The sequence below is a fragment of the Actinia tenebrosa genome, unplaced genomic scaffold (assembly GCF_029948245.1).
Source record: "Actinia tenebrosa isolate PJP-AT-01 unplaced genomic scaffold, QUT_ActTen_1.0 PGA_scaffold1__47_contigs__length_23844297, whole genome shotgun sequence".
NCBI classification, from domain to species: domain Eukaryota; kingdom Metazoa; phylum Cnidaria; class Anthozoa; order Actiniaria; family Actiniidae; genus Actinia; species Actinia tenebrosa.
Genome location: NW_028292578.1, coordinates 21,654,550 through 21,677,592, shown reverse-complemented (window position 1 = coordinate 21,677,592; position 23,043 = coordinate 21,654,550). Strand labels below are relative to the sequence as shown.

The window sequence follows — 23,043 nt, the reverse complement described above, 5'->3', positions numbered from 1 at the left end:
AAGCATGCTGTAAGACTGGGACGGATGACGTCATGATTCTAAGAATTCCGAGAAATTCATTTTAAAGAGATTTTTATCGGAAAGTATAAGACGAAAGTATGTGTGAATATTTATTCGTTATAAAATGATGAATATTCTTATTTGAGAGAATGCAGTGCCCGAATCCTCAATGCCCGGATCCAGACCTAGTATATCTTCTTTTAATTACTGGAGAAAACCCCGAATTTTGTCCAAAATGCGGCGAAGTTTTAGTAAGCTTACGTCAGGACTGGTCCGACCTCCAGGAAGAACAGAAAGAAGGAAGGCAAGGCAAAAAGAATGAATATCTCCAAGTTTCCATTCAAGAAAATAGCCAAGGTATGAAATTTTCCATTAATTTTAAGTTAATTTATCTTTTAAATCGTAAATTGACATATATCCTAAAAGTAAGAGAATGTGCATTCTTTTTAAAATGCAAAAGAGCTCGTGTATTTTAAAATACTCATTTGTCTGACTACATTCGCTCGTATTTGTGACAGATAAAATGTGAGCTCACTCGTTTTAGCCTACAAGTGAACTTACGCGTTATGAAAGATTGCTTTAAGCTTAGATCATTTGCTTTCTTCTTCCAGAAAACGTATGAAAGTTTTTCATATTATTTTTTTTTTAATTTTTCGTCTAATGCTGGATGTTCGGCGGGGTTTCTTTTGGCTGTTTATAGCTAAACATACGCACACTTCTAAACCTAAAATAATAAACTTATCATGAAAAATCAGAGCTAACCAGAGAGTGAATAATGCTTGTTGGCACATAGGTCAAAATTTAATTTTCTTTTTATGTCTATAAACAGGGGCGGCGGAAGCTGAAAATCTTTGGTGGGCATTGAAATATTATATTTATTGAACGCTATACGCCGTAAAACTATGACGTAGAACCAATTTTGGGGGGGGGGGGGGGCCCAAAAAAATTCGTGGGGGACACACGCCCCCCTGGTTCTGCCACCCATGATAAAGACTTTCTGCATTCTACATTCATTAAGCTTTTTTTGCCCCTATTTCAAAAAATGAGATATCATAACTTCACACATTAAAATATAAAAAATGGTATATTTCCAGTTGAATAGAGTGGATAGCAATAGGAGGACTCGGTTTGTGTTTTTATTCTGATTTCACTGTTATTTCTCAGTTATTTTCCCATCTTGTGAAAAAGAATGGAAGTGATGGAAGTAATGACAGCAGAAACAAAATCCTTTCATGTTTTCTGCTCCGAAGAGAATACGTAGGCATAACTTCTGATTTAATAAATTTTCTGGACCTAGTTGTATGCATGAATGGTGAATAGCTCTAGACCAATCAATATAAATCCTTATCCAGTAGACAAGTGGATGCTGTTATTGATTGAGCCTGCAAATTAGTGCTGGACATCGAATACTTGTCGGCTAATTTAGTGCTTTGACTTGTGAACATTAATGTTCAGTCTGGCCAGATGCACTCAATAGACAGTCTTCTGTTACAATGTGGAATTTGAATTATAAGCTGCCAGGGTCAGAAAAATGAATACAAATAATGAAAAAGAAAAGTAGCAGTCTGACACTTACAGTGTGACATGCCTAACTGTGGCTACCCAACTTTTTTTTTAAATAAATGCTGTTAAATCCTTTCCTGCCAAGTGTTTTCATCAATTAAAAGACTTTTTACGAAAGTATCCAGTATTCGTCAGCAAGGGACAGAAATTAAGGTATCACCTACACAAATTTCTAACCTTTAATTTAAGTTTTTGCTGAAATAATTTTAAATATTTGAGTGATTTCATGTGCAAATGCACAAATTCTTGCTGTCCGATTTATCCCTTGGATAGCACTTATTCTACCCTCTCAGTCTCCCTTGGTCACACCACCCCCTTTATGGTGGACTTCAAGGTAACAGATGAGAAAGGCTCAAAGAAAAGAATCAGACATCTGCAGAGGATGCTACAACCGGGCCTAGTTCAAACACAAATAAAACATTTAAAAAATCAGAATTGAAAGGAATTGAACTGAAGGTTTCAGATCCTTATTTTGTCATCAGCTCCCTCAGTTGGTGATTCTATTTTTCAGTTCATGTTAGTCATAAGCATATTCAATATTTACTACCATTTCTGAATTAACTGATTTTAACTGCTAGCTACGTAGGTAGCTGGATATAATTTGCATGAAGCAGACAGTGTCAGATACATTTTTAGAGGTAGATCATTGGGTACATGGTGAGGGGGCCAGGGTGACTAAGTCTTTGCACAAATAAAAAAATGTGTTTGTAACTGAAAAGATTTATTCAGGCGTGTTTAACATGGGCTCTTTTTACAGATACTGGTGATACCGTAACCCAAATACCTTTGGCTGAAGGTTATCAACTGAAAAGTAGCGAAGTGGATATATTGGGAAGTGAGTGTGTTTTTGGGACAGCATCTTCAGGGAATCGGCCAGAGCAACTGGACATGTTTCATCCTGATCATGAAGTGGCCACAAGTGGTGCTAAAACATTTTATGGAAGAGGGAGTAAGAGAAGTAGCCCAATAAATGAATCGGACATTGATGTTAGAGTAAGTTATTAGGTTGAGGTCCAATTAAGTTTACTTAGTAAGTGTTCTTAGGGACAGTTATTAATAAAGGGGGGAGGGCTGGTGTCATACTTTTGATCTGCATATTTTTAAGAGGCCCTCCCCTTTCCTATTACAGAAAATTTGCTGGTGGCCCCTTCATTAATACTCCTTTGTGCTTACAACTTTGCGCAAAAAATGTTAATGTTACTGAAAATGTCTGTGGGTGGGGGGGGGGGGGGGGTACTCCTTTTGTCTAAGTGGTAAGGGTGATCAGTAGCCAGTTTTGAAAAAGACCCCTAAAAGGTACCCATAAAATAAAAGAGCTGTTGAAGCCATGTTGATTTCAACCCCAGAGATAGCGTGCGGCCAGCAACCAATCAGTTTTGAAAGGTAATAGCTGCTCATGTCATTATATTTGGCTGTAGGGTAGGGTATAAGGTCCCATGTAATGGCAATAAGGGCGGGCACATGACTTTTTCATTCCTGACCAATAACTCGTAGAATCAGTAAATGGACAACATCTGTTAATTTCTTTAACATGTCAATAAAGAAAATATATAACAATTGATCTAAAAGGTATGGAATCATCTTAAGTAAGTGACAACTTTTGAGTCGGAACCCTGAAAAGGTCCACACAGGAAATGTTTTCATCCCTAAGAGGACTGACCGTCGATCACCCCCTCCCCCTCCAAAAGAAAATGTATTGACTTCTGTTACAAAGAAATGTTAAAAAATGATTTTTGGTTCTGGTTGTCTCTCATTCATCTTTAAAATATCACAAGATGAATTTACAACATCTTCTGATCAGTTTACATACTAGTATACAGTGCTTTTTTTTATCCCCACCTGGTTACCCCCAGAATTGCAAAGTATTGTGGGAAATGTGGAAATAGTGAATGCTAAAATATAAGGCTGTAAATCAATAGAGCGTTTTCTGAAGGTTGCGTGCGCATCCAAATTTAAGGAACTTGACGGGCCACGATACCAGAACACGAGCTTTATAATGAGAATTATCATACATTTCTATGAAATTTTTCGATAAGAATTCATAAAACCGATTATTCTCCTCTTTAAATATAAAACTGGCTTCTCGATTTCACTGAATTTGCGTTTTTCAAATTTGTGGCACGTCAATTTGAATGCGCACGCAACCTTAAGAAAACGGTCTATTGGTAACTTTCAATGGGAACATGCAAGCGATTAATTAGAAAACGTTGCAATTCTTATCTTCTTAGGAAGGTGCAAAAAGATTGAAGAACAAAAATGAAAAGTCAGATGATATTCACGATACAGAAAGAAGAACATATAAGGTGTGAATGCAATCCGTATGAAATCGTTATCAATCGCGGTAATAACCAGCCATTCTGACTCTCTTTCTCCATTAGGAAGTTGACGGCAGTTGTGAATTTGAGCCACCAGTTTTAGAAGAAAGTCAATTACCAGAACAAAGGTGAGAAGCAAATAAAAGGTACTGCATTCTGTTTAGCAGTAGCCGTTACATAATTAGACAACGATATGAAAGAAAAATCATTAATTAATTAAATGTTATAAATCTCGCGTTCTGATTGGTTGGAAGCGCATGCTTTATGAGAGCACACAGCACGCGTGCACACTTTCAGTTGCGTGATTCCTATCAAAAAATAACGGAGTTATTGTATTTTGTATTTTATAAAAGAAATTAAAAAACTTGCTTGCTGTGCTGTGTTGAGTTATAAAGCACCTGGGGATTGGCAGGAGATCCTGCTTCTTCTAACACTTCTCTCGTGTTCTGCCAACCCCCGCGGGCTTTGTAACTGCACACATGCAAAACGCGTGCACGTTTTCAATTTCTTCAACGATGTGCCATTTCGACATAGTGTTAAATTTGTTATGATGATTTTGTCGCATTAATGAGTTTTTCCTACAATCGCAATTTGTACCATTCGTCAAGTTTATTTGATTTTTTCAAATCAATTTTTATCAGCAAAGAGATCAAGGAAGATCACACATTTAGCGAAGACAGAAGCTTAATGGAAAGTTATTTGTCACTTGATGACATCGAGTCAGATGAGGACCAAGTTACAATCATATTTCATGGTTTATTGTCCCCAAGTTTTGAATTTAAACCCAGAGAGCATCGGGTTTTTATTAGGGCTGGCAACGAAAGACTCGGTTTATCATGGCATAATAATCTTGTCGAAATTAACCCTGTCAGGTGAGTACTAAGCCTTTTAGCCATCCTTACTCAAGATAACTCACGTAATCTTTTTTAAAGCATTAATTCAACTAGAAAACTTCCATTGTACTTCCAGTTGAATACTGGCGTACTGGTGGTTGAATAATGCACTCGCATCTCCATGCAGCACCTTTGGGGTCTTAGGTTGGCATCACGTGTGAATAGAGTTTCTTGGGTCTCTCCGTTGATTCGAGGACTTAGATCAGCCCAGGGGTTGTTTCAGGGTTCGATATGTGAGTTAGCCATGCCCTGACTTAGAACAACCCAGAGGTTGTTTCAGGCTATCGATAAGGCTATTGATTCCCCTTCATTTTTAACGCAGATTTTAAGACCATAATTGTTGCTTACTTATTCCACTTTTTTTCATGATTCACAGACAAACCAAGGATAACTTTTTCGAAATTTGTGGTCATGTACAATTGCCCATTGGGTTTCTGCCGTGCTGTATTCAATACAAGTATGTGGTGTGCACTTCTGAAGCAACTATTGAGTGGGAATACTTAAAGTTTTCTGACAATTCTAGCGAGGTTTATACGAATCGCACTATAGATTTGTCTAAAGGCAGTTACTTTAAGAGTGGTAAGCAATATATATCTTGCATGTGTCTGCCGTAATGACTAAAGCGGTAACTATAGTCTTTAGTTTATAGTCCCAGGGGGGGGGGGGGGGGGTAAAAGTATCGGGCATGCTCGTCGTGTCTCTTTTAAGGGTAAAAATCAGAGATTTGGTAACTTTATAGTTGGATGCTAAAATTGGAATTTAGAATTTCGACATTTTTCATTTTTTGGTAACTCTTAGGGTATCTCTTAAGGATAAAAAATCGTCCAACCACGCCCTCTTAAATTAAGTTTCGGTATCTTTTAGGGGTATTTTTGAAAATTTATAGGGAGTTATAGTCGGCCAGGTATGGTGATCTTTTTGCAGAGGCAACGTGCTCCATGATAAGATCGTTTTTATGGAAGGTTTTTCCCATCTAATCTGTATTAATAGGTTATTAGTAGATGTGGTAAGTGCGATGGAAAACTCGCTTTTGGTTAAATGCACCCTTCTTAAAATTGTATTTAATGCGAGGCTAACATGGAAATACGAAAATAATGCCCTCGCATCCACGATACTTTTAAGAAGGGTCCATTGATTATTTCTTTTTACTGACATCAATGTTTTAAAAATACTGAGCATAGTTCTTCAATACGTCACCCCCTTTTTAGGTGTTTGGCATCAGTACGATGGTGTCATTTATCCCGAACGAAGAGAAGGCATGTTTGAAAAGATATGGAACACTTGCTTCTCGCCACGTGCAGCTATAAGAGATCGAGAACTTGCAGTCTTCGCTTTTCTTCCCAAGTGGAAAGGCTTTGTCGATGGCAATGAATTCGACATAATGACAGCTACAGAGGCTTTAGACCAAACATTTGCAGTGAATCGTTGCCTATCATGGGTTAATGTTTCTATTGGAAATCGTGTGATTAACAACTTGGTGCAGGGTTTTAATTTTTCTAAGGTAATAACTTTAATCATTTTCCCCCGTTCCGGTATCCTAAAATTGTACGTTCTGATTGGCTGTTTGAGCGGGCGGTATTTCTTCTCATTATCAAGAGATAAGATCTAACAAGATCTTTGCATGGAGGTCACGTCATGGGGGCCCAAAAAAACCCGTACGGCCCAAAAGCGGTCCGGCCCTCATTGTTTGCGCGCGCTGTATTTATCAATTTTAGCAGAATTTTTCAGCCTATTTTTTACGACCCAAAATTGGGTCATATGATAAAATGCTTATTGGCTGAGTTAGGTCGAGCCAGAGTTAATCGAGGGGATTAACTATGGTCGGGCCGAAGGGGAAAATATTTGGCTCTTGGTCATTTGTACGACATAACCTCTAGCCAAACATTTTCCCTTCCGGCCCTCCCATGCACTCAGTCAATAAGTACATATTGCACATAAGCACGTGCACTTGGGATCATAGTCATGGATGCAAGAAAAGTCGAAATTGAAGGGGGAAAAGTTATTTGCCATCCTAAAGTCGGTCCGGACAAAAAACTGTGGAAAAACTGTGCCTTCGGTCTTGAAAACGGACCTCAGCCTAACGGCCTCGGTCCGTTTATTTAAAACCTCGAAGCGTAGAAACGAGTTATTGGGAGGGTCTGAATATTCAAATAGGAAATAGGAAATAGCTATTCTGGAAACCATATTTTAAGCATTTCATTGGGAGCATGTCCCCGAACCTTATCTGGTTTCGTTTTGCATGGTTAGATGTGGTGTGTCGCTGGTGTGTCTTATTTCTCGTAAACGCCAACCTTAATCGCAAGAATTATTTGTACCCCTGACTTGCGAGTTGATGTCTTCTTCGCGTTTCAAGTTAAGACTCGAAGAAGGTTTCTCCGTAATTATATCCAAACACTGGTCTCTTTTGCGTAAAATGTAATTAGATGCCAGAGGAATACAGGAAATACTTTAGTTTTATTTAGAAAAAAGGTTGCATATTAGGCGCATGTCAGGAAAATTGTTGACTCGAAGGGCGGATTTTTTGGTGGCTAAAATATCCCTAGAACGCAGGAAATAGCATTTCTGGAAAACATATTTAAAAAATTGCATCGGAAGCATGTCCTGGACCTCCATTGTTTCGTTTTGCGTAGTCAACGGTGAGATTCCTCTAACGCCGAATTTCTCAGATTCCTGGATCCTCCCCTGACTCCGTCCGTCCGTCCGTTCGTGCGTTCGTTCGTTCGTTCGTTCGTTCGTTCCTGCGTTCGTTCGTGCGTTCGTTCGTGCGTGCGTGCGTGCGTGCGTGCGTGCGTGCGTGCGTGCGTTCGTTCGTTCGTTCGTTCGTTTGTTCGTTCGTTTTTTGTTTGTTTGTTTTTTGTTTGTTGGGTTGTGAATCGCGCATTCTTTTCTCAACAGTACGACACCCATCGCCACTTAGAATGGCTGAAGGCGGTCGAACAATCTCATGGCTCTGTGGAGATGTCATCTTTGATGCAAACCAAAGCCATCAACTCCTCGGGTGTGTATCGTGTAGGCCATATAACGCCAGAAGATACTACCAGAAGCATCTTTATGTCCAGCGAGAAGATGTCATTAGAGCACGTTATGACGCTGACAGTGCCAATCGACCAAGCACCGGTAGCCCATCGCCCACATAATGATGAAAAAGAAATGCGCGACTTGACAAAAAATGAAGAGCTGAAAAAGTATTCTTTGAATGACTTGAAGGATTTGCAAAGTAAGCTTATGCTGATTGCCGGTAAAACTGCCAAGCTGCAAAATAAAGAATGTATTGAAAGCACTGAGGAGATCAACAAGTTTGTTGAGGTACAGTAGATATAAAAGTGTTACATATACACCTAGCAAACTTGTCACTGAAATCAATGTTTTTAGAACTTCGACAAAGTTGCTCTACCATTTCCGCGAGAGTACGCGGAAAACTGATAACGAGCAAGACGCGCGCTGAATCCTGGGGCTCTTTAGAGACGCCATGGGACGCCATTTACCTTTTTCGTTTTACGGTTTTAGTTTTTGAATCGAGTCACATTTACCTTGGTTCACGTTGTATTTTTTAAAAGAGTTGGCTTAGCTTTCTGCCATATTTAGACAAATGGTGGCTCCTATAGTAACCCCATGATTCAGCGTGCATTCTACTCTTTACCAGTAGATATCCGCACAACCTGGGAAAGGCCAATTGTTTTCGATTATTATAATCTAAATCTTGCTATTTTGTTTACTCTTTTTAAGATACTGGAAGGAATAATCAGAATTGGTCAACTTTACATCGACCTTTGCGAAGCTGGTGATGATCAGTATCTAACATGGAGCAAAGAGGTCGTGTGTTCAGACAACCGGTCGTCACATGGGTCTGTTCATGAGGAAATATTGCAGAGTATTTTAGTCATGGAAAAAAGGCTTAGGGAGTGGCAAAATGATGTCCACGAGAAACGAAGACAGTATAAGGAATTGAATCACTTTACAGCCAAACAAATTCTTGTGTTGAGAAGAGAACTCGGTCTGTTGCGTCGTGGCTCTAGTCTGGATGTACCTTTGCAAGTATACACCTTACTCGAGAGTGTGAATGTTGACATAACAAGTGAAGAGCTAATTTTAACATTGAAAGAGATTCTTGGGATAAAGATTGACGCAGCTGGAACCGAAGAGGAAGAAAGTGATGTTGAACTGGATCAAAGGTTAGGGGTTTCTGTCATTCACTGTTCATGTTTTATTACATAATTTGAGTCGCAATGCTAATAAAGTTCCTTCCTTCCTTCCTTCCTTCCCTCCCTCCCTTCCTTCCATCCTTCCTTCCATCCTTCCCTCCTTCCCTTCCCTTCCTTCCCTTCCCTTCCTTCCCTTCCTTCCCTTCCTTCCCTTCCTTCCCTTCCTTCCCTTCCTTCCCTTCCTTCCTTCCTTCCTTCCCTCCTTCCCTTCCCTTCCTTCCTTCCTTCCTTCCTTTCGGTCATTCTATTCTTGATGTCTAGTTCTAATGTATTTTTTGCACTACTATTGGTTTAATAAGTAATCATTTTTATCCTAGTGACAGCTATGAGGAAATGGAAGAAGACACTGACCGGATGTATCTGACTTTGGACAAATTGGGGTCTATACTCGTCAAGCTCGCTACAACATGTACAACGCGTATTTTTATTTTTCATTTTATTATAGAATGTTTTGTCACTTGTTACTAAGTCTCAGTACTGTGATATAAACACTCTGGGAGCTGTAAAGCACTTGAAAAGCAAGAAAAACACTCAGCTACTCCTCATGTTCCTAAGCTTGCTTCTCTCATGCTCTACATGCAGCTCCCAGCGTATTTATATCACAGTACAGAGACATGCGCGTTTTATATTCCTTAAATATAGACGGTGCATGGGAGCAGTATGAGAAGTGGGGGTGCCTGATCACGACATTCTCAGATTCACCTTAAAAGGTTCTCCTTCCCGCTAGTAAACAGTATACTTCTTACTACTTACGATTTTCAGTCGAAAGACCCTAAATATACCTTTCCTAGGTCTTTCACTTTGATAATCGTTTTTGGTATGCTTTTCTTCTCTGCGCCGTCCATTATATGCATGTCTATTAATAATTTTAGAAAAGATCATTAATTTATTGCCTTCTTTTCTGGCATAGGTACAAAACCCAAGCCGAGACGATTTCCCGAATATCTTAAAGTTGATCAACCTAATTTGGTTCTAGTTGATCAAGGTGCTCGATATTCTGTAACATAAGGCCCTGTCCACACTAATGCGCTATACGTTTTCGAAACGCTCTGCTGTCTTCTCACCGAAAACGCATCGAAAGCTTCGCTTCAACATTAACGTTTTCATAGCGTCCACGCGAAAACAGACGTGTCAGTGTGATTAACGTCGGCGTTTTCATGAGCCTCCGTTTTTGCTTTTTCACACTAATATGTTATGCCTCCGTTTTCAAATGTCTTCACTATGGAGAGTTTTCAAATAGATGCGATTTCATGTAGACGCAAGGCCAAAACGCCTCGAAAAGTATGGTTTTTGGAACGAAAACACAGTGTGCGGAACGGGGCATGAGTAATACTCCATTTTATAGTTCCATTCAGTGACCACAAATAAAAGTTCCAAGCAGAGGTTGGAGTTGCCGCATTAGAAAGAGTATAGTTTTGCTATGCCGGCGCGGAAACCCCAATTTCGGCTTGGAACTATTATTCGTGGTCACTAAACGGAACTGTAAAATGGAGTATTGATGGCTTTAGTGAATTTAATCGTTCTATGTTAATTGTTGCTTGTGGTTTGTGTAATTGGCGAATTCATATTGTTAATTTTTACAGGCGAGATTTTCCCCACTGTTTTATCATTGTACATGAAATATGGAGAGAACACTGTTCCTACCCCAAGTGAAGTTTTAGTCTGTTCCCCAAATACTACAGAAGAAGAAGTAAGTTGACAAAATGATTAGTGGCACTTAGAAAAGTGATTTTCAGACAAACTAATTTTTTTACAATTCTTGTGGATTTTTTAACATGAAGGTAGAATTATTCTGGTGGCGTGCCTTTGGAGACTCAAGCGAGCAGATTTACTGCTTAGTAAGTCCTGATCTCCTTGACTATAACGTCAGTCAGGCCGCTCTAAACGCGTTTAGTACTCTCAAACGGGAGTTTGCAGGGACAACCGTTGGTAAGTAAAAATACCTTGTTATCCTGTCTTCTGATCAAGATGGACGCCGCATCGTCGAAGTAGTCCATTAATTGGGAGAAGGGGGGGGGGGGGCAGTACAACACGAGCACGGTACGGAGTGACGACATCGGCCAATGATGGTGAGGGAGTCCACTGGTTAAACAATACTGAGGAATCCTGACACGGTTTTAAAGCTCTAAGGCTTGAGAAGGATGTAACTGCAAAAATCTTGTTCCCGTCAAGATGCTTGAAATGGACCTGTTAATTTCTAAATTCTTCGTAAAAGTAAATTATTTTCTTTAAAATTTGTCTGTGTATAGGTTATAGAATTCTGGTATTGTGTAGCACACAGAATGAGGATCGTTCCCATATCATTGCTGCCTTCGATACCTACAGGATAAACGCTCCAATCTGCGCCCCTGCTGAACATCTGTCTGACTACTTAAGAAGACAATTCACTCGCACAGAACCACTAACAGGATACATCGATGAAGAAGAGATTCCTTGGATACATGCATGCAGTCTTGATCCAGACAAGTTAGTTTTGTTCTTTTATTTAACCGTTAACATTTGCATTATTTTACAAATTACTCTTTGTCTAATTAAATCAGAGGCCTTGCATTCCAAAGGATAAAAAATCAAATAGTAAGAAACTAAAGTGAATATCAAGAAGGAAACCTGCAGGCTGTGTAAAAAAAAAATGTTTGGAATCATACTGACGTTTTGGATCCTTCATCGGAGTAAAACAGAAAATTAGAAGAAAACTTAAGTTATATAGTGCAAGTAATAAAAAAAGTTTAAGTTTCCTTCTTATTCACTTGTTGCATTCGACATACCGGACCCACGCAGTCCCAATTAGTAACCACTAGTCGTTAAAAGAATCTAAATCTATGACGTATAAAATCAAGCAAGTCATATAGTTTGGATTTATAATACTAGGATATATAATGACGGAGGTGTGGATTTTCTTTTTCCTGAAGGCTTGGGATTAGAGTGGTTTCATCCAACCGTGCGGGCGTTGGCAAGTCTTTAGTGGTGTCGAGGCTGGCTGAAAAACTGTTGGAGCTACAAAACAACCACAAGGTGATGGAGTCGAAAGAACATGAACAAATCAAGCTTGCCATCACAGTACCTCTACATCGTACTGTGGTAAACACCTGCGCAGTTCTGGATGCGCTGTGGCAGAATCCAGTGAGGGCAAATCTTCCCGTCTCGAGGTTAATACATCTAGATGTTTCTCCATCGGTTAGTATTCGTGAATTATTGGTGTTTTTGTATGGATTAAAAGAGACTGAGGTCCAATGATAATGTTTTCGTGTGTCGGGCCTCATTTCATTCCCCTGAGCATTATTTCTTTGTTTGCTGCTAACGCTAGAGCCTTGTTGTTATGTGATCTAAAATGGGAAAACATAACGCCCAAACTACAATCCTGGACAAAAGTATTGGGACAGCAACATAAAATTACATAAAACCGTACTTTTCTCCCCGCCCCCCCCCCCCCCCCCCCCTACCCTTCTCCAAATCAATGTTGAGGCAAACGGGGCGTTTGGGATGATGTGTGGTTTGACCAACATTGACAACATTGAGTTGGGGGAGTGGGGAGCTTCATTGGTGGAATGGCGTGTAAACATTGAGAAATTATGGATATTAAGACAATATTTAAAAATTTAGCGCTGACTTTTCAAGTGTTCCAATGACTTTTGTCTAGGATTGTAGATCGGTTTATATAAATCAGCATAGAAAATTGAGAACAGTTAGATTGCCTAAGTCTGAAAAAATAATGTTCGTGGAAATCGTTTTGGTGGTTCGAATTTGAGTCGGGTGGAAATGTTTACCTCAGGTAGCATGACCTGCAATTGGTCGTTTTCTTTCACTTGTAGATAAAGGGTGCATGTCTTTTCTTTCAGGTAACTGAAGGTTTAGATTACGTACTGTTTAACCTACTTGTACTTGGAGTGCTGTCGGACAGTAATGGTCGCTTATGGAGAAGAAGAGCCACAGACCTCTATGTGGTAGAGATGACCAAACTAATCAAAAAGGTTCATGAAATTATTCATAATGAAAATTAGTTTCTGCTGATTTTTTTTGCACGTTTATTATGGAGGGGTTTCAAGGCAGCCATGTTGGAGGACAAAACAGAAATTTTCTCGTTGGAGAAATAAAAATATCTTTTTATACAAAAACATTGCATTGTTCCTGCCTTTAAACATGGCTGCAATGAACCTTCTCTTGAATTCATCACGCTACAACTCATTTGTGTGTGTGTGTGTGTGGGGGGGGGGGGGGGGGGGGGGGGGGGGGGGGATGCGAAACCCCCAACCAACGGTGCTATTAGCCATTCCGAGGTTGAGGAAAAACTGGGACATATTTCCAAAATGTCGTCTATTTCGTCTCCTAAGACAGCCCCACACTGCACTGCAATGCCAACTCGATCAAGTTTTCCCTCGACCCCGGAATGGCTAATTATTTTCTCCTTAAAAAAGTGAGCGGAGTAATATAAAGTTAATTAAGGGGGTTTTCATCCAAATATTACAGATTTCCTTTATAATTTCTTTGTTTTCGATACGCACCCACCGTTTTTGGACCACTGATTTTCTGAGAATGCGCAGTTCCACTACATTAGAAATATGTATTTTCTTTTTTTCTTTTTTATCGATAACAGCCATCCAATACGCCACCTTTGAAGGCTCATATGAGTGCCTCTTTCATCTCGTTACTCCCAACAATAACGTGTGTTACTCCCAAAGAAACACTGGATCAACTCAAGATGAACAAGGGTTTGTTGTCCGTTTTCAATTTATAAGGAGTTTTCTCTTAGGTTACGCGCACTAGATCTTGAGCTTTTTGTCTAACAGGGCCAAGTATCAAATTGGCCACACCATAGAATAATCACTTCTCAACAAACTGAACATGTATTTTAGAAGTTGTTATATCTCTGTCTTTACTGTGTGAACAATACAACTGTAGGGGTCCACAATCACACTGTTTACCAATCATGATGTAGCTTAAAACATGGGCCAATTAGGAGAGAACAGAATCAGCCAGTCACGATGTAGTTTGAAAATTTGAATCAATCGGGAGAGAGCAGAATTAAAGAAATCTTGCTTGCTATACAATTAGTAATCTTCCATACAAGGCCAGAAATAATGTCTGTTAAATGCAAAGAATTGGGTAAACTATCAGCAGCTGCTAGAGCGGCATTGAAGGGCAATTTGAAGAGTTTCATGCGGTTGATGAGACAACAATTTCCTTCCGAGCTTCCGCTCCCCAAGCTTGGTCGCGCGCCACTCGAAAAAATCATGAAGACTATGATGATAAAAGACTGAGTTACAACTCACGAATCTTTTTTTCTCCCTCTAGATTCACTGGCAGTTCCATTATTTGACGAGCAGGAGTACCGAAGTGTTCCTATAAATCGTGTTTTTCAGTACTTACAGAAATACGATACACATCAGAATTTAGACCGCTATCACTTTACTGTCGACGAAGCGATGGGTTCCCCTGACGAATGTCTTCAGTTGATTATCAAGTATGTACTTAGAGTCACAACATGCAGATTTTTTTGGAAAAGAAGGCAATAATAAGAAATATATTGTATTTTCCAAGCGTTTCTTTAGTAAACAGATCCACAGTTTTATTTTGCTTGGTGCATGTACATGTGGTACATGTCTTTAACAAGCTCAGTAATACAAAAATGTTTTAATTTTCTTTAATAGAACCAGAGTTTTCATGTTAGTCTAGTTGGTTTATAGCTATTCATGGTCTCAAAAAAGGCAAAGCTCCAGAGATATAAAGCCGCTATTAAATAACTTCGTGCCATTTTCTTTTTCCACAGATATTGCGGAATAAAGGACCCGTCGTGGTCCGAGCTCAAGCATTTCATAGACTTTCTTAACTCTCAGTTGCAAGATTGCGAGGAAAGTACATTCTGTAACGCAGAACACATGGATGATACATGGATGGAGGGGACGCTTCCTGGATTCAAGTCGTTCGTTGTTCATTTCATGGTCACCATGTCGAGAGTAAGTTGAGTTAACAAAACTAGTGCTCCTATCACAGGGAACCCGGCTATATTTTTTTGCTTCTTTTAGAAAAGTAATTTGCTCTTTGTGGGTTTCCTGTGTTGTGATCGGTTTCCTTTTACATAAGCTGTAATCAGATCTGCGCTGTGATCAGATTGGCGCTGTAAACTGATAGCCGATTAAATTCAAATCAATAACCGTTGGTAACGCGCTCTCTACAGGCAACCCATCGTAAGAAACAAAACACCAACTGTGATCACAGCGCGCAGATCTGATTACAGCTTATGTAATAGGAAACCGATCCCAACACAGGAAACCCACAAAGAGCAAAGTTACTTTTCTAAAAGAAGCAAAAAAATATAGCCGGGTTCCCTGTGCTCCTATCACACAAACACTAACCCTTCTATATAATTTCTCAATTTTAAGAGACGGAGGGTGGGAGATCGGAGGATTTAAAAGAAATGATAATATCTGCATAAGTTGTAGTTTTTTTAAAGGAATCATAAAGAAAGATTATAATAACAACAATAATTTACCAGAAAGCTCTCATCGCCAGAGTGTTTTTCAGAGAGTTCCTGCAAAAATAGATAGTGCCTCTAGTGCAAAAAGTGAAATCAGATTTATGAAATGGTATTCTCTCTGAAGGAATACGTCAAACTTACTTTCCTGGCTTTTCCACGTAGGACTTTGCCACCCCATCTCTAGAAAACAATGTCACGTTTACTCCTGAATCGTCTGAACACGACAACGATGAAGATATTAGACCTCTGAAGCTGAGAAGACGATGGGAGAGCAGGTATGAAATAACTCTTATATATATCCCTAGTCAGTTGCTATACCATTAACATCTGGCTTAATGGGGACATACATTAACGCCCGGCGTTTGTATTAAATTGCACGAAATTCATATAAAAGATACAAGAGTTAACGTTTAAAGTATACTTTACAACCATTTTCCGTAAGGGGTTCTTACGTGAGGTTTGCTCCACAGACACTACCTCTACATTCACTATTTACGATATGCAACACTACTCTACTCACATTTAGATTTTTTATGGAGGGAGGAAAACCGGAGTACCCATTAGGAAAACCCTCGTGGCAAGGAGAGTACAACTAATAGGAAACAAACTCGACGCAAATATGTGGCTCAGGCTCGGACGTCGGACCCGCTACCCCAGGCATGAACTCCCGGGGGAGGGGGGGGGGGACTCTATTAAAAAGTTGGTAAGGGGGCTCGACGGACCTTTTACGGTCGAAAATGAGACCTCGCGTACCTCTTAGGGTCTCCGGCTGACTCCCGGCTGACTCCGTACCTTTTAGGGTCAGATTTGTTCGTTTTGAAAAATATCAAACGTCTTACAAGAATATAATGGTTGGAAACATTGTCATTTTAAATGTGGTCGTACCTTTTAGGGTCTGAAATCAGCATCTCAGTTAATTTATGCATACCTTTTAGAGTCAATTTCAAAACCGTCCTTCGAGCCCCCCTACCCACTTTTCAAGAGAGTCCCCCCCCCCCCCCCCCCCCCCCAGCACCGTAGCAGCGCATGCTACACATGCCAACTCAAGTTGTATGTGTGATTGATTAAAAAATTAACATTTTGACAGCGCGCATCCCTACATCTTCTTCAACAAAGACGGGATTACGATGACTTTTCTTGGATTCCACGTTGACGAAAATGGTAATCTGATCGATCCTGATACCAGTCAACTCATCGAAAGAGGCCTGATGACCTCTAATTTGAGGAGAGGATTACATCACCAGGGAGTGGGATTACAAGAAAACTATGCAAATTGGGATAAGTGAGTAAAGAAGTTTATTATAGAAATATACGCCTAATCGCAAGAACGTTGTCATATAAAAATTAATAAAAGTAATAAATAGGATTTTTTTTTGGGGGGGGGGGGTTCTATTAAGCCCCCTATATCGATAGAATAACTGTTTTAGTATGTACTAACATGACAATGTCTATATCTTCAAAATAGTGAAATAATCACACCAGTTTTACTTAAAAACTAATTAATTTCATTTTTTTATTTTTATATGACAACGTTCTTGCAATTAGTTGTAAGTATATTACGAAAATATGTAATAATTATTTTTGGAGGCACTTCAGTTTTAAGACCATAAAAAAGCAAAACAAAAAAAAACAACAAAAAACTGGGGGGGGGGGGTTAAAAAAGGGAGGAAAACTGATGGAGTCGGAGAAAATACCTGTCCTGCAAGATTCTGACTTAAGGTGGCGTATTGGTATAGTGCACTTGCCTCTCCCCTCTGGAGTCAAGGGTTTGATTCCCAGGCATCACATGTGAGTAGAGTTTTTCTGGTCTCTCTCTCGATTAGAGGCCGGTTTTTTCCCTGGTTCTTCTGTTTTCCTCCCTCCGCAAACACCAACACGCTAAATACCAATTTGATCTGTTAGTTAGCCTTGCCCTATCGATAAAATTTGAAGGTACTATTCAGATACTGTAATGCTAGTATGGTTGTCATGTATATATAAATGAAACATTATATTCATGTGACAGGGAAAACAAGATTCAGAAGTTGTGTGCGGTTTTGGGTGTACAAGAAAGACCAGATCCAGATCCAACTTACGTATTAACTATAGACAATATGAAAAAAATCTTGGCTATTCATATGAGATTCAGGTAATTTTGGTTTCTAAAACTATAATTCTTTCGAAGCTTTCTTTTTTTGCAAAAAAAATGTTGAGCATTCCATTAAGGTTCAAAAAAAAGTAGCGCACCAGAGAAGATAGACCAAAATAGTAATGATGTAAAACACAGGAAAACGACCTTGTACAAGTGATGTTGGTGTCAAAATCTGCTCTTGGTTTTGTGTTTTGCCAAACATTTCACCTATACACAATTCTTCTAAATAGCTGTTCATTTGATCTACACTACAGTCAAATGTTCTTATTATTCAAATCATATATAACCGAAGCAGGACTAATATAAGTCGCTACATCGATAAACTGACCTATTTGCCTCTTTTCCTTGTCAAGGTGCAAATATGATATCTGTCATTTCTCTATTACTTATACCGCTTTTGTCATGAACGAATAGAACTCTTTTCTTGGGTATAATGTTTTCCAATATTTCAGACCAGTTGTCATTCTCTTGATAATAAGATTCTTTCTCTGAGTTGTATTCATATTCATTTGTCTTCTCTTGCACAAACACTAAACAAAGCCGAAATCATACTCAAGGGAATAACACGTGGTCTGAAATGGGAAAACATTACGTGCAAGGTAAAAGATCTATAAGTTGCTATCAATAGACGTCATGATCACTTCCGGTAATAGCCGCGTTTTTAATGGCTTGTAGAATCTTGAAGGTTGTTTTGATCTCTTGTTTTCTGGTTTCATTTCGAAGAAATAGTCAAATAAAATAGCTTGACGACTTATTTTAACATGTTTTGACTTAACATCCACTATATGCCCCTCAGTCAACCACTTGTTTGCCCCCCCCCCCCCCCCCCCCCCCCCAAACTAAAAAAAGTCACGTGATTGACAGTAAGCAATTGACAAATCCTTGTGCAATATTAATTCTCTTTATTGACTAGATGTGGTATCCCTGTGGTGATTATGGGAGAGACTGGATGCGGCAAGACACGTTTGATTCAATACATGTGTGCTCTTCAAGCTGGAATAAACGGTCCGCGGAATATGCTGGTGATGAAGGTATAGTGCTGTTGCGGTTGTTTTGAGCTGTCGACTGTGGGCGTGTGTTACACGCAACCTCAGGGCTGATCAAAGTCAGGGCACGGCCAACTTACAGATCGAATTGGAATTTAGCGTGTTAGGTTAGGGGGGAAAAAACGGATAACCCGAAGAAAACCCTTGAATCAAGAGAGAGTCCCAATAAACTATACTCACCATGTGATTCCGGGTCTGGGAATCGAACTCGAGAGCCCAGGAAGGTGAGAGAAGAGTGTACTTCCCCTACGCCACAGTTGCTACCCTGACAGACAGGCTTGTTTCTCTATTCCAAAAGGTCCATGGAGGCACATCATTCGAAGATATCTGCAGAAAGGTGGAGCAAGCAGAAGAAATGGCTAGGAGGAACGAGGAGCATCAAATTGACACGGTGCTGTTTTTCGACGAAGCAAACACCACTGATGCACTACCTATGATAAAGGAAGTTATGGTTGATCGAAGAATCAATGGGCAACCAGTGGGAGAGGGGCTACAACGGCTGCACTTCATCGCTGCCTGCAATCCTTATAGAAGGTGACAAACTGAAAAAAAAGTTTGCCGTATGGTCTTACTAAATAAGAAACTGCTTGGAAAGACCACAATGCAGTCTTTAAACACAGCTTTCAATAATCGAATTTGCAATACATTTGTAAAAAAGGCATTAACAAAGGATTGTCACTTTTCAGAAATCAATGTCAGTCATGTTTTTCCACACGTTTTTTAATGGTGTGGAAGAAAAAGTGTTTGTTCTTTTTTTCATTTGTTTGTTTGTTCGTTTTATTTGCCGCAGGCATAGCAACAGGATGATAGAAAAGCTAGAGTCTGCTGGTTTAGGCTACAGCGTCAAAGCAGATAAAACTAAAGAAAGACTAGGTAAAACGAGCATCAATATTATTACGATAAAGTTCTTGAAATTTTATCAAATCCTGAAACAACCTTTAGGCTGATCTAAGTCAGGGCACGGCTAACTCACAGATCGAACCCTGAAACAACCTCTGGGTTGATCTAAGACAGGGCACGGCTAACTCACAGATCGAACCCTGAAACAACCTCTGGGTTGATCTAAGTCAGGGCACGGCTAACTTACAGATCGAACCCTGAAACAACCTCTGGGTTGATCTGAGTCAGGACGCGGTTTACTCGCAGACCGAATTGGAATTTATTGTATCAATGAGTTGTGGAGGGAGGAAAACCAGAGAACCCGGAGAAAAGCCCTTGAATGAGGAGAGATCTAGCAATCTCGGCTCACAAGTGATGGCGAGTCTAGGAATCAAGATGGTGCAAGCATTCTCCAGAAAACAAAATGACAAAAGACATGAGTTCCATGTTGAATGATAAATGCAAAACAGAAAAGAAAGACTGAAGCTGAAATATAAATAAATAAAAAGAAACCTTTGTTAAACTTGTCCATCATGGCGGCAGGCTATGTCGTCGGAAAAGATGAAATTCTTCCTATGATACTTTTTTAATGTTATTTCTTCATGTTACAGGCAAAATTCCTTTGCGCCACCTTGTCTATCGTGTCCATTCCCTGCCTGAAAGCATACGTCCTTTAGTTTGGGACTTTGGTCAGCTTAGGCCCGAAACAGAAGAGAGGTACATCTGTGAAATTGTCAGCAGATACGTGCGTAACGACCAGGTGATTTACTTATACATGTTTTACATATGTTTTACACACAGTAGTTTTATCATTTAAATTTCTGCTCATGTGTTAATTTTGTTCTCGTTAGTTTTCACGTTTAGCTATCTGATACATTCTACAGTTCAAATAACGATATTAATATGATTATCATCATTTATTTATTTATTATTACTGTCTTTATTATTATTATTATGGCATTTGTATACTTAAGATGCCTAGGCATAATTACATTCAGTCGGGCAGGCTAGCTGTGACCGACTAAAATATTATTATCATCATCATTTTTTTTTTTTTTTTTTATTCATTTATTTATTTATTTTTAATTTTTTTAATTTTATTTATTTATTTATTTATTTTATTTATTTATTATTATCATTATTACGAAGAAAACAGTGTCTAAGGAAAAAAGAAAGATCGAGAAAAAGAAAGAGACAGAGAAAACATGATGGCAAACCCATGTCTTCAATTCTCAATTCTAAAAGAATCTCTTTGTTTCTGAAGGTAGAGAAAACCATACCTGGTAATGGAGCACTAATAAGAGCAATATCCGCTGTTCTATCTGCAGCACAAAGACACATGAGAGAACAACAGGTGGGTAAGCTTGTATGGAAAAACCTTGACATATCGTAGCCCAAGATAAAGAAATTCCTAAACATGAAACAGTTCTCTACATATACAGGGTGACTGGGAAGGAGAATGGGGATGGAATTTGCGTCCCTTTTGTTTCTAGGTTTTGGTACCTTCATAGAGCATTTTCTTTCCCTTGACGAGGCAGCCGTATTGGTGTACCAAACAATAGAAACTTTCTGCACAGTTTTTACATAGTAATAGAGTTCAATTCCCCGAGGATAGAAAATATAAAGTTTTGGTACCCCATCATGGCCGCCGTGAAGTCACGTGCAAACTCTATACTTAAAAGGAGAGGACATAAGTACGTTTTTCCAGCTTTCACCTTGCAAATCCCGCCTTATCCCCACTAAAACATGTGTTACTAACTTATTATATAATTGTATGGATTCAAATACAGGATGAATGTAGTTTCGTCAGTCTACGGGATGTCGAAAGAGCAATGACTATCATGACGTGGTTCTACGAACATCATTCGTTGCTTAGACCCCAGGCTACCTCAAGTGAAAAGCCTAAGAGCGACGACGAGAAAAGCGAAAATGAAGATGAGAAAGAGACACAAAAAGAAGAGGTATACCTGGCTTATGCCTGTATGAATAAAGTTGTACTACTCTAAAGGTCTTCCCCTTGCAGTGCTTCTCAATAGCACGCGCGGAATCGTAATCGCAACGTAGTTTTTGTGGTGGATGCCAATCAAGGCGTTTCCATGACTGCCCTTGAAATTTTTTTGTGTTTTCCGACAACGACATGGAAACACTTTAATTTACCGTCCACCAAAATATGGTTTTGCAAAGACAAAATTGTCATAGAAGCAATTTCATTGACGTCTACCAAAAGCTTATGTTGTCGAGACGGCAAATTGTACGATTCCGCGCGTGCTATCGAGAAGCACTGTAAGACTAAGATAAATAAGACAAATGATTTGAAGTTCTTTTTGACAGGGTGTGGATAGGGTCACGTGGTCTTTGCTTTTAAGCCTTGGTGTTTGTTATCACGCAAAGCTACGTCAGCGTTCTGACTTCCGAAGAAATGTTGTATCAGCGTGCGAGTTTCCGCTGAAGAATAACATAAACGAAAAACAAATGAAGACAGAAATTCTCAGGTGAGAATATGTAATTATAACTCATATTATAGTTTATAACAGCCGTCTTGCTGGTTGTAGTCTCCTTAGGGACCAGTCATTATTTAAGTCGGAGGGGGTGGGGGGGGGGGGGGGGGGAGAGGGTGGAGGAGAAAATGTTCTTGATGCAAAAATTTTCCAGACCCCAACCTAATAGGATTCATGTTTTTCGGGTACCCCCTTCAATCGTTTAAAAAATCCTCCCAATCTTCCTTTTGACCATTCAAGGCCCCCATATTGCACTAAAAAAAAATGAGGGCCCCCCATTTTCCCCCATCAGCAAAACCTTGCACGCTAATTTCCAATTCGATCTTTGGATTAGCCTTGACTTTGATCAGTCCGGCCTGTGCTTAAATGAACTTTATTAATTTAATCTTAATTTTATTATTTAAACATGGGCTTATTCTCATCGAGTGCTTGAAAATCTTTAATTCTTGATAATATGTTTTCAATTCTTTGACCTCCGGATAAGGACTTAGAGCAAGGGGATTATTCACCCTCACGTAAGGAAGCACTGTTGATTTTTTGTGTTCTAGGTGTCAGAAGGTGTTGATTGAAGAACTCAATCTGGGTCCCAACATCGCTCGTAACACAGCCCTCAGTGAGAACGTGTTCATGATGGTGGTTTGTATCGAGCTTCGTATCCCTCTGTTCGTCATCGGTAAACCAGGCAGCTCCAAATCACTTGCCAAGACAGTTGTGGCTGACAATATGCAAGGAGATGCGTCCAAGTCTCAACTCTTTAAGACATTTAAGAGGGTAACTATGGAAATTTCTCCCAGCCTTGTTGTTGTTTCTATTGTCATCGTCGTCGGTGTTGTTGTCGCTGTCGCTGTCGCTGTATGCACATCAACAACAGCAGCAATAACAACAACAGCGTCAACAACAACGACGACGATGATAATAGAAGAAAATTCCACGTGGTTGTGGTTGTGGTTGTTATTGCTATTGTTGCTGCTAATCAGTGTTGTTTTATTGTCATCGTCGTCGTTGCTGTTGCTGTTGTTGTTGTTGCTCTTGCTCTTGCTGTTG

The 23,043-nt window shown here is 39.5% G+C and overlaps 1 protein-coding gene across 2 annotated transcripts in view; it reads left to right on the top strand.

Moving 5' to 3' along the window:
* The first annotated feature begins 78 nt into the window (after positions 1–78).
* Positions 79–23,043, top strand: part of LOC116288447 (E3 ubiquitin-protein ligase rnf213-alpha-like) — a 56,834-nt gene continuing 33,869 nt past the window's right edge. For both annotated transcript variants that reach the window (XM_089033026.1, XM_089033025.1), the window contains exons 1-30: positions 79–357; positions 2,321–2,556; positions 3,792–3,866; positions 3,942–4,006; positions 4,520–4,750; positions 5,148–5,350; positions 5,980–6,272; positions 7,667–8,077; positions 8,498–8,943; positions 9,291–9,382; positions 9,884–9,958; positions 10,557–10,663; positions 10,755–10,902; positions 11,223–11,439; positions 11,883–12,147; positions 12,810–12,941; positions 13,565–13,679; positions 14,263–14,431; positions 14,738–14,924; positions 15,608–15,720; positions 16,533–16,727; positions 17,451–17,573; positions 18,490–18,607; positions 18,921–19,156; positions 19,413–19,495; positions 20,113–20,261; positions 20,766–20,855; positions 21,292–21,462; positions 21,833–21,993; positions 22,548–22,770. In XM_089033026.1, coding sequence (XP_088889152.1) covers positions 150–357; positions 2,321–2,556; positions 3,792–3,866; positions 3,942–4,006; positions 4,520–4,750; positions 5,148–5,350; positions 5,980–6,272; positions 7,667–8,077; positions 8,498–8,943; positions 9,291–9,382; positions 9,884–9,958; positions 10,557–10,663; positions 10,755–10,902; positions 11,223–11,439; positions 11,883–12,147; positions 12,810–12,941; positions 13,565–13,679; positions 14,263–14,431; positions 14,738–14,924; positions 15,608–15,720; positions 16,533–16,727; positions 17,451–17,573; positions 18,490–18,607; positions 18,921–19,156; positions 19,413–19,495; positions 20,113–20,261; positions 20,766–20,855; positions 21,292–21,462; positions 21,833–21,993; positions 22,548–22,770 — 5,337 coding nt within the window. In that variant the 5' untranslated portion in view covers positions 79–149. The remainder of the gene's footprint in view (positions 358–2,320; positions 2,557–3,791; positions 3,867–3,941; positions 4,007–4,519; positions 4,751–5,147; positions 5,351–5,979; positions 6,273–7,666; positions 8,078–8,497; positions 8,944–9,290; positions 9,383–9,883; positions 9,959–10,556; positions 10,664–10,754; positions 10,903–11,222; positions 11,440–11,882; positions 12,148–12,809; positions 12,942–13,564; positions 13,680–14,262; positions 14,432–14,737; positions 14,925–15,607; positions 15,721–16,532; positions 16,728–17,450; positions 17,574–18,489; positions 18,608–18,920; positions 19,157–19,412; positions 19,496–20,112; positions 20,262–20,765; positions 20,856–21,291; positions 21,463–21,832; positions 21,994–22,547; positions 22,771–23,043) is intronic.